This window comes from Oryzias melastigma, linkage group LG12 (assembly GCF_002922805.2).
Source record: "Oryzias melastigma strain HK-1 linkage group LG12, ASM292280v2, whole genome shotgun sequence".
NCBI classification, from domain to species: domain Eukaryota; kingdom Metazoa; phylum Chordata; class Actinopteri; order Beloniformes; family Adrianichthyidae; genus Oryzias; species Oryzias melastigma.
This window is the reverse complement of record NC_050523.1, coordinates 14,277,470-14,288,511: the sequence shown is the minus strand read 5'-3', so window position 1 is coordinate 14,288,511 and position 11,042 is coordinate 14,277,470. Positions and strand designations below refer to the sequence as shown.

General features: G+C 36.2%; 2 protein-coding genes across 2 annotated transcripts in view; one reads left to right on the top strand and one right to left on the bottom strand.

The window, feature by feature from the left end:
* Positions 1–22: 22 nt before the first annotated feature.
* fam166b (family with sequence similarity 166 member B) lies at positions 23–4,693 on the bottom strand. The gene is made up of 5 exons (XM_024299736.2): positions 4,383–4,693; positions 3,912–4,069; positions 2,449–2,603; positions 994–1,120; positions 23–278 (listed from the first exon to the last, which is right to left on the bottom strand). The coding sequence occupies exons 2-5, from the start codon at positions 4,021–4,023 to the stop codon at positions 175–177; spliced, it is 498 nt and encodes a 165-aa protein (XP_024155504.1). The 5' UTR covers positions 4,024–4,069; positions 4,383–4,693; the 3' UTR covers positions 23–174.
* A 2,135-nt stretch (positions 4,694–6,828) lies between these two features.
* Positions 6,829–11,042, top strand: part of si:dkey-106l3.7 — a 7,603-nt gene continuing 3,389 nt past the window's right edge. Inside the window, exon 1 of the mRNA XM_036214480.1 lies at positions 6,829–8,068. Within this exon, the coding sequence (XP_036070373.1) occupies positions 7,466–8,068 (603 nt within the window). The 5' untranslated portion in view covers positions 6,829–7,465. The remainder of the gene's footprint in view (positions 8,069–11,042) is intronic.

Sequence of the window (11,042 nt, the reverse complement as noted above, 5' to 3'; positions counted from 1 at the left end):
GTTTTTTTAAAAACAACATAAATTTCTACTTTATCTTTATTGCTTTTAATGGGTCTTTTTATCCAAAAAAGTGAGCAAAAAGTACGCCAAGAAAGGATTTGAGTTTGTAATTCAGTGACAGGAGGAGAGGGAATCCATCACGGACGAAGTTCTGTCCGGAGTTTCTCCAGAAGCTCATTTGGTTTGTTCTTTTCGAAACAGGATTAGTGCCTGTTTGGTGATGGCCGAGTAGGGTTTGCCGATCAGGAAGCGAGCCTTTGGCACGTGTCCAGTGAATCCTACAAAGAAACAAAAAACTTTAGTAACTGATTTTTAATATAATCTAAGGATAGAACAAAAAAAATCCCAATAGTTGAAAGCATTTTGGTTTCCTTTGTGTCAGCATGCCAAAGAAGGTCAAACTTTTAAGGCGGGTGCTTTAGATGTTGACATAAATGTGTCCAGGGGGTAATATGTGATGGAAAAGGTGCAGCACACATGTACATGTATGGCATGTGCTTCTCTGTGTTTACAATGACACTTTAGAAACTGGTTGAGCTGCATCTGAAACGTTTAAACTCTCTCAAAATATATAAAGAAAATGTAGGACAGGTGGTTAAAGTGGCACAAAGTTCCAACCAATAATACAATAATTGCTCTTGTCGCCTTCAGCTCTTTCCTTTTTTCATGTTCTGTTACAGACAATTAAACATTTTAAAGCTATTATAACAAAGACTCTAATTGATTATTCTTCACACTTTAGTTTTCTTCAGTTTAGATTAATAAAATGAAAGTTTCAGCCCTCTTAGTTTGATTTGCTCCTTTAACACTAAAAGAACCAGTTAGGCTTCAGCCTGAGGCAGATACATTTCAATACAACATCCAATGCTAGGATATGTCACACACGCCCCAAACAAATTATATCAAATTGCTACAGCTTTAGGAATAACACAAAGTTCTCAAATTTAAGTGAGAACGTTTCGATCCTGCAGGTTTCTTTGCTCTGTTGCATACCTGTCATGAAATACTTGTTGGGGTTGTGGTCATCCAGGTGATACGGATTCCCGTCGGGAATGAAGGGCTTTGCCGACTCACTGGAGAATTCTTGGTAGGAGACCGCTTTTAAAGACACTTTTAATCCCTGGGGTGAAAAAAAAGACAATAAATAAATTACCAAAAAATATATATATATTGAATGAGTCATAATATAGAGAGTCATTAATATTTTTTTTATAAGTTGATTAAAGTACAGTAAAGTACAGTACAATATTAAAAAAATATATTTTTACTTCAGTAATTTACTTAAAAAGTTAAACTAATAGAATTATTATACACACAACTATATAATATGTGTGCTCATTTTGTCTAAATTAATATGACAACTAATAGTTATGGGTAATTAAAACCCTCAAGTGTTATATATTGAGGGAGCTGAGGCTTCAGAACAACATGAGATTCCTGTAAATTCTCTTTTGTGGTTCTTTGGCTTTGAGGAAACATGCAAACAATTTAAGTGAATAATGGCTTTGGAATTTGGGTTAGTTTTGTTTTAATTTGTCATTTATGCATTTGAGAGATTTTTAACGTACCACATAACTGATGGAAAACGGTTGAGGTTACTTATTATAATTAACTTAAAGCACATTTGCTTGTCCTCTGATGCACAACAGTGTCCAGCTGCTGTTTAGAGCCAAAGTTCTTCTTTTGTCTATAGTCTTTTATTTTAATTTTTTATTTTTTTTATTTTTTTTGGTCTATAGTCTAACTGCATTTAAATTTATGTTTTGTGAAAATTTTAATTTTACATAGGGTAAAGGCAAACTTGTATGTGCTGCAGTGAAAAGTTAAATAAATATCGTCATTATATATATATATATATATATATATATATATATGAAACTTATAATTCTAATATTTTTCATATTGAAAGCTTAATTCATAAACGAAGGGCTTAATGCTCTCAAAATACACTAAATAGGTGTGATTTTCTAAGTCATAAAGAGGGACTTTGCAGATCTTGCTGGGTTTTACTCAGTAAGAGAATTAACCTAATCGCTCTTTTAGTGTTAAAGGTTGCAGACCCCTGTCTCCGTTTTTTTCTTTTTTTAATTTTGAATTGTATTTTAATATACTGAAAACATATATTTTTATGACAATGAAAACTGAATCTGAGAAAATAGGCTTTTTTTCCTTTAATCTCCACTTTAAAATTTTAATTGAAAGTTTTTTTATGAAGTTGTTTTTTCTCGATAAGGAAACAAATGTTTTACCGCTCAAATGACACTATAAATCGGCATCCATTTCCTGTTTCACAGGTTACCTAAGAACCTCAAAAAGCTGTTCTTCAGTATCAGTACACATTACAGCCTGCTAATAAAATATTCGTGTTTTTTTTTAAGTAAATGTGCTTTGGGGGAAAAAGTGTTGAGATGTTTTAACATTCAAAAAGAACAAAAAGGAAAACGTTACGTCTGCATGCTGCTTTAGGTAGTTGACGACGACGGGCATCTCTGCCGACTTCTGAAGGTCCTTCTTGTGCTTTTCCTGGTAGAATTCCATCAACGCCTTGCGACAATTTTCCGAAAAACTGCAGCCAAAATAATTCTTACTTCTTGGGATGAAACCTAATGAGAAAAATGAATCCTCAGTTTACAGAAATAATCCAAAATCAAGACGTTGAATTTATCCAAAATTGATTTAAACTCATTCCAGAGGTGGATCTTTGTACTATGTTATTAAAGCTTTAGGAGCATATTTCTGCAACTCTGGATTAAAGCAGTGAATGTACCACCACTTGTCATGTTTATCAGCTGTGTGAGGAACTATTACAGCTTATTTATCTGAACAAATGGTATTCATTTATTTATTTATTTTTTATTTTTCATCACTCAAAGCACATCAACATTTAAATCTGAGATATTAGATTACATATTATATACATTTGCTTCATCTCACTACATTTTAAGCAACAAATCAAACTCTATTTGACTTTATTTAGTAATCATTATATTAAACAAATCTTCCGTGTGCACTATATTTGCTACTGCTAAAAAATAGATGTACTAATTATGACTTATTACACTATCAAGAAGACGGTATCATTGTATTACATGAATAGAAAAAACAATCAATGTATTGCATAATTTTTTTTCATTTTTTATATTTTTATCATTTATATATTTTTTTTATTCCATAATTAATTATTGAAATAAACCAATAAAATAAGTCAAATCAATTGACATAGCCCTGATTCAATGATCGAATTCTAAAAAAGTCATATTTTTATATGGTCTCATGGTCTATGGTATCACCTAGAGCTGAAAGAGTTAATAAAGCTCCCATCTTGAATAGTCTTCACATCAGAGCTGCTGCATCACTTCATGTTTAAGTCACTATTAAAAAATATGTCTCTTTTCTATGCTTTAAAAAAACAGCTTTGGTATTTTAAATATTTTAATATACTTTTATTAATATGTATTTTTGCATGACTTTGTGTGACTTGCAGTTATATTTAATTTAATAAATATTGTAAACTTTTCTAATTTTGTTTTTTGCACACACTGTGTTCAGCTATGATTGGAATTTATCCATATGACAAGAAGAAAAATGTGAAATTAAAAAAAGGATGTAGAAAAATCATATAGTCTGACACTCCTGACCTTATCTTGGTTGTAACACTCCACCCTCCAACTGGTGAATTTTTATTGAATAATTCAGAAGATGGGACTCAGATCTTTTGGGCTCATGTTGCAAATGAAATTCAAAAACTTATTGTTATTTTTAAAAGACGCACAAACAGACTGCACATTACTTTTTCAATTTTTAACAACACAAATGCAGAAATTTAAAATAAATTCACCTGTGCTTTGTGATTGAACATAATCACTTTCTCCTGCAGGTGTTAAGTTACTCTGCTGATCTGTAAGACTTGCCTGTGTATCCTGGTATCGCCTTGTTCAGGTCACTGTCAGGGATGTTTACTGGGGGGTGAAGAGAAGCAGGTTCTGTGGAGGCGGTCTGAACAGTGTGTCTGCAGCTTCTCATTTTGAACACCTCTGCTGGGACCCTTCCGGATTTCCTAATGCTGAACCTGAAAGGAATGTAAAAAAAAATGTTTTTGAAGCTCTTGAAAATCCATGTGAAAAGTTTGTATTATTTTTATTTATCTTCAATTATTTAGTTAGATCTTATTTTGCCTCTAAAGTAAATTATGTTTAAATTACTCGGGAAATTTAAAAAATATGTAGTCAGATAAATATAACATTTTTTGGACTAAAATATAACATTTTTGAGTTGAAACCAAACAAGCAATGTTTAAGCTTTAAACTATTTTTTCCCACTTCAAAAGTACATTGCAAGTTATTCGGCTGCCTACATTTAAACATGTAAATGAGGTTACTCACTCTAGTAAGAGATATGGATCCAGTGAGAGCAGAGCTGGAGAAGTTTGGAGACTCCTGTGTCCACGCTGCTGCTAGAGCAGGTCCCCCTCCTGTGCCGGGTTCTGGTTGCTACACAGAATCAAACCCAACTGATGCGTACAACAGAAATGCATTTAAAAAAATGCTTTATCACATTATCTTTAGAGGCATTATTTTTGGTAATTTGTTGTTCTTGTGTTGAACAAACAACAAAAAGTGGCAAAAGGAAGGAATTTTCTAAGAATGCAGAACAACGCCCTCTAGTGTGTCTATATGCACCTTTCAGTTTAGTCTGCTTTAACATGAAATGTGTTGTTTTTGCTTGAAATGTGTTAGAATGTGTTGTTTTTTGTCTGATCTGAGTTTAATATTGCCAAACATTTTTTAAAAATATATGTCATTTCAGTTAGATTCAAACCAATAACTGACCTAATGAATATAATAAAAATACTTCTTAGGTAAAACAGCCTAACTTGGGTTATGTTTAACTAACTCCCACGATCTAAAAAGACTAAGTTTTTTTCAGGTTTCTTTATCTCAGGAAAATGATTAAATAAAATCATGATTTAAGTTTAAAAATTAGTATTGCTCTAAAATGAAACCCAAAATATATCCCAACAAGAAATTCCCAAGAATTGGGGTGAAGTAATAACATTTTAAGAGTGAATAGAGTACTCAATTACTAAAGGGTTTTTTTGTGTGTGTCTAATCTGTTATTTTGATATTACTGTTTTTAAAGTATTTATTTTGGTAATCTCCCACTGCTGCATGTTTGGAAGTCTTTCTTCATTTTCAGTGAGAATTAATAAAAGTGCACAATCTTAAAAAAAATAAAATAAAATGAAGGCATCTAAGTATTATCTGAGACGGTAAATACACCATTCACCATCATTTTTATTTTTATTTATTTATTTTATTTTTTGCTCATTTGACCTCTGGATGCTCCTATTTATCTAAAAAAATACTGGAAAAATGTTGCTTGTCCTTTTTATTTGACCTTATTTATTTATATATATTTTTTAACCTCCAATCCTTATTTCCTGACCAACAAATCTCTCATTTAAGTATTCTAGATGAAAGGTGGATAAAGGGAACATACTCTGGAGGTTGTTTGCGTGGAAGTAGTGTGCCTCATAAATAGAAAATAAAGCAACAAACATCTGTAATTTGGATATATGTTTTTTTTTTTTTTTGGATATCTGCTGTCTAAATCCAGCCTCTAGTGGTCGTTGGAAGAACTACAGCACTGGTTGGCCTTCACTTTGTCAACGGAACGTGTACGCTTAATGGGAGTGGACTTTGCTGAAAGGCCCTCTACCTGTGCTAAAATACCAAGCAAAATCCAGCAGTATGCAAACAAGTGCTGTCAACCTGAACCAATGAAGATCAGAGATAAACTGAAGAGCTGAGAGCAAGAGCACATAACAAAAGCATCCAACGCTGGGACAAAGCTCTTGCTTTAAGTTTCCCTTTCAGTTATGCGGATGAGTTTCCTGCAATAGTTATTTTTTCCTTTCAGGTTCTTAAGAAGTGTTGCTAAACACTTGGCTCAATTCCACAGCCACCATTTTCACTAAAATGTAATTTTCCCTTGTTTTTGTCCACAGTGATGAAGCGGCACTGCATTATAACCCTGTTTGGAAACTTTCTTTCTCCGAAGTGTGTCATGTAGGGTCACAGTCCTGAGAAAGACGCAACATCTATTTTTTTTAATATCAATAACATGTGTGTTGATTTCTTGGTGCATTTTCAAGGCAACTCTCATGAGCGGATTTAGGTTAAATGATGAGGTACAAGAAAATCACGCCAAAATTGAATACAATTAGTCACCCAAAACATCAAGAATGGTAGATCATTTCTAATAATTTCCAGTGATTAGATAAACACTTAACTAGAAACTAACGTCTGGTTCACACCGCACGTGGAAGCGCCACGGAATGGAGGCCTCCTCCATTCGGCGCCCTTGTTAGCCTATGGTATAGTTCACACCAGACGTGAAGCGCCTCAGTTCTCCGCTAAGTGCAATAATTTTTTCGGCGTCTCATGTATTTTTTGTGCAAGCGCCAAGCTATCCGCATCAATCCTGGCAGGATGTTACGGCAAAACACATGAGAAAATCTGATCAGAAGTCGAAATATAACCAATTTTTCACATTAAAATACCTCTATGGATGAATGCAATCATCTTTTGTATCTAAAAAGACTTTCTTAATCTTATTAATTCCTTGATATCAGGATATAAAGTAGAAGTATATCCTGTTTATGACCCTGCTGAAACCACTTCTTATGAATAAGGAACCACATTGAACATGTGTGGAACTTAGGTTTAAACATGTAACTTGGCTGCACAGAGTCAAACCTGCTCGCCCTCCCAGACATTAACGGCCTCTTTCCATTTCTAGCTGTTTGTGTTTCAACAGGTATGAATGAGTCTGAGCATGCTGTGGGCGGAGCTCTGTTCAGCGGGAGAATGCAGATCACCTCAGCTGGCGGGAGTGTCCCTTTGACACATTCCTACAGTCTAAGGTAAACCGAGGCTCATTTTCTTATTGCTCCATATAGCCTCACGTGTATACCTTTACATGCCATACCCGCCGAGGAAGAAAGGTTTTTGCATGTTAAGTGTGAGTTGTACGTCTCAGATTGTGGGAAATACAATGAGCTTGTCAAAAATTTACCTTTTTTTTTTTTTTTTTAAATATATTTTGCATTTTGTTTTACTTCCTTTCCAGAATGACTTATTTACTGAGAAACTGTCTGAAAATGAATCCTAATTGAAGTGACCATGTAAAGGTTTGTTTGCATCAACTCTAACAGGTATAGCCATTAAATAGTGTTGCAATTGAATCACCTTTTCCCCAGTATCTTGGGACAGGAAGTCGCAGGTATTCGCATGCAGCATCTCAACGTCATGCATATAGGCGTGCCAAAGGAACAGGGGCGGATCACGGAGGGCGTTGTCACCTTTAGTTTATTGCTGAACCTGGCGGTTGTGATTGTGTCTTCTTTATCTTTCTTTCGGAGTTCACTGGCAGCGGTGTGAGGGGATCTCTGCACGCTTTGAAGATGAATCTGTACAGGAGTTTTGGGAACCTCATGGAAGTGTGGGTACATGAAGACAGGACTCCTCTGGAGCCAGAGACGCTTGAAGACAATGTAAATGACTCTCCTACACCTTCCTCTAACATGGAAACAAACCCATGCTTAGAGTCCGCGGACTCTGGAGTGGAGACGGCCAGCTGTGACACACCGTGTTCCATTTTGTCTACCGACGACGCAGAATTCGACTTGTTGACGCAACAAAGGGAAGACCCCTCTCCGGCACCAACATCCCGCTCTCCTGTCCTCTCCTCTCCTGCAGTTTCCTTTTCTACTTCTTCATCCTCGCTCCAGTGTCACAGCAAAATCAAGGAGGGCTCGACTAAAGTAAAAGTGGAGCAAGTTCTGCAGAGGAGTGTCTCAAAACATACAAAGTACCTGAATGAGATACCCAGCCCAAGGCCTCGAGCATCTTTTCAAGCTACACGCCGAGCCTCAGATGTGCAATGTCAAAGGTCAGAGAGCATGGGCCAAAGAAGGAGGGGTTATTCACCTGTTCCCATTATAAAGAAGACAGAAGGAGAAAGAAGGCGGCCAGTTTCAATGGCTTGTGACCTGGCCAGATCAGAGGTAATTTGCTCCAAATTGTCAAAAACTGTAAACACGTATCGTTTTTGCACTATAGTTGAGTGTATGTCTTAAATCTGTGGCAAACCTTCCATTTTCCTTTGACGAGTTACAAGATTACATTCTTGTTCGTGACTCACAGATGCATGCACGGTCTTGTACAACACGAGGCTGTGAAAGAAAAAAGGTCTCTACTTAAAGCCTTGCAACATCCTCTTGCAATGTTGTTTTTTGTTGAAGACAGACATGTTATTAGCCATTAAAAATCTCCTTCATGATCAAGGCCTGTCACAAGCTCAATTATGGTTTGAGGAGCCACGAGCCTGTCTGGCCAGCTAACAAGCACGACAAACATGGACGGAAATGCTTGAAGGGAGTTGAGTCATTTAAGTTTGATAGATGTGACAAACACGTGAACTGAAAAACTCACACAAAAAAGAACTTCATGTATCATTTGGCCCAAAGTATTGACTTTAAAGACTTATAACTGGATGAGGAGTTACAGTTAAGAAGCTTGTAACACTTAAGCTGTGTTCACACCAAACACGATTTGCTTGTCAAATTTGCAACAAGGTGTCTACACACTGAGAGAACGCGCTACACGCAGTTTCATGGTGTTCACACAGGAGGGAGGGATTCATTTTTGATTTTTTACTGTTTACAAGCACACTTCTGCTACCTAGTTACATCTAGGTAACTAGCCTCTACCTAGTTGGTAGAGCTTGGTGTGCAAAGTCAAATTGGTGCAAATCTTGCTCCAGACTTTTTCTTTCCCAGCTCAATACTGATATATGAAAGATTTGGTGTCACATATTTCCATCTGAGCAGAAAAAGAAAAACGTTAATGTCTCTTTGGTGATCATATTTACGACGGTTGTTACTTCCGTGTTATGGAAAATTATGCTACCCACACGTTACTGCCAAATCTAAGCCCCTGGTTGGTCAGAATTCAGAGCAGTTGCAATTTAGCATCAAGAAGTTCAACCGGTTGAACTTCCAGCTTTCGATCAATGAATGTCCGTTTCAAACAAAGAGCTTAGCTGCGGCTGGACATAAAACTTGCGTAGTGATGTGTGACCGTGAGTGTTCTAGATGTGGAAATTTGCGTTTTAGACGCAAAATTTACGCTTTAGACATGGAATTTCCTATGATCTGCATTTACATAAACTTTTCATTGAAACTGGTCGCTTGATCGCAAGTGGCACTACTGGTGTTAATGCAGCTTTGGACGCCTTTCTTTTAATGCACGTCAGATGTGCTACTCGATGGCTCTCCAAACGTATATTCATCATCTTAATGCCCCAGATGTGTGTGGGACGAGCTACCGCCAAATGTTTTTAGCCCGATTGATTCATGGAGCAGTATCTGTGTGTCTCATTTGCAATGCATGCAAGCCATAGAGGATGGTTAGAGATCAGGTTGACTTTTTGTAAAAAGCTTCACTTAAGTATCAGTAATCACATCTTCATGTCTAGGTTCATGAGATCATTCAGAGACTCTCAGAACTCCAGGAGTTGCAGCTGAATTTCCACATTAGGATAAAAAATGATCCCAGTGGTCTTTCAATCATAATTATGCAGTTTTCACCCCCCAAATCAAAAATCATGTGTCGTTTTTCCTAATATATTTTCTACAGAGCAGCAGGAGCTCATTAGAAATTCGCCTCTGGTTTGTGGGCGGGACTGTTGGTGCCGAAGTAACCCCAGCATTCTTTGGTTTACACTCTCTGCCGCTAGATTACAGACCCTCACAACCCCAAGCTAACATTAGGGGAGCTAAAAAGCAGCGAGCAGTATCAGAGTTATCCAGATATACAGCTTTGAAGCAGATGCCAGCTCAGAAAACAAAGACATTAATGGATCTATTTGTCTGCAAATGGAGGATTTAGAATTAGAGCGGAGCAGAGAGACTTTGGCCGGTCCATGGCAGTTCCTGCATTACAAACCCAAGCTTTTTCAAATTGCTGGTTTAGATCTACTCTTCATCCATTGCAATTTGATTAAAGAAATATTCAGCAATACAGTTTTAATCTTAATACTTTTCATAAATGACCCCATCATGAAAAAATGTTTCAAAAACATTATTATCATCAAAGTGGGTCTTTAAGTCTTTGGGAGGATGCGTCTACACTCCGGTGGCCTTCACTGTTGGGGTCAGGAAAATAACCTAAAGAGATCATCTCCTACCTCTTTAGATCATCAATCCTCAATTACTTTGACACATGTTCAGTCAATATTAGATGTGTTCAATTATTTTCTGTTTTGTTTGGCATTGGAAACAGTAAAGCCAGAAAATCTGGAAACTCTGAAGTGTTTGATGTTTCATTTGCTGTTTGATCTTTGTGTCAACTTCTCAAGAACTACAAAGTGATATACCGCAGAAGTCTTTGGATTCCACATCCTGTAGTTCAGCATGCAGAGTTTATTGTTTCATCTGTAACCCACAAATGAACTATCAAACTGTAGCGCGTGTCCTTTCCTCACCCTGTGGCATCAGGGTTAGGCTCAAGAAGAATTATATGACTCAGACTAGAAAATATGCAACAAGCGTTTTCTTTTGTTTTTCTTAATTTAGTTTGCCAACATGTGCGTACCGACAAGAACGAACCAAAGCCTTAGTTTTACTGTAAATATTCATTAAGTCTTGTAAAACCAAAATAGTCAACAAAATCAACAGATCATTTTATAATTGTCGACCTAGAACATTTTAAAAGTCAATTTCATGCAGACATTGATCAATATCTTCGGAGGTAATTATAAATGCAGAAACAAGCACATTGCATAGTTATTTTGACAAATTCAAACATATTTGCAACACAATTTGCTTTTGGAGAGTTATTTTATTTTTATTTTATTAACCTTTATTTAACCAGGAAGTCCCATTGAGATTACGGAATCTCTTTTACAAGGGAGTCCTGGCCAAGAGGCGACAAAAAAACAAACAAACAAAAAAAAAACAAGTCAACAAGTTCATCCGT

Coding starts and splice junctions, on each gene's coding strand:
- fam166b (XM_024299736.2), bottom strand. CDS start 4,023: ATGAGAAGCTGCAGACACACTGTTCAGACCGCCTCCACAGAACCTGCT. Junction 1,121..2,448: donor ACCTAAAGCAGCATGCAGAC/GTAACGTTTTCC, acceptor TTTTCACCCCAG/GGATTAAAAGTGTCTTTAAA. Junction 279..993: donor CAACAAGTATTTCATGACAG/GTATGCAACAGA, acceptor GTTTCTTTGTAG/GATTCACTGGACACGTGCCA.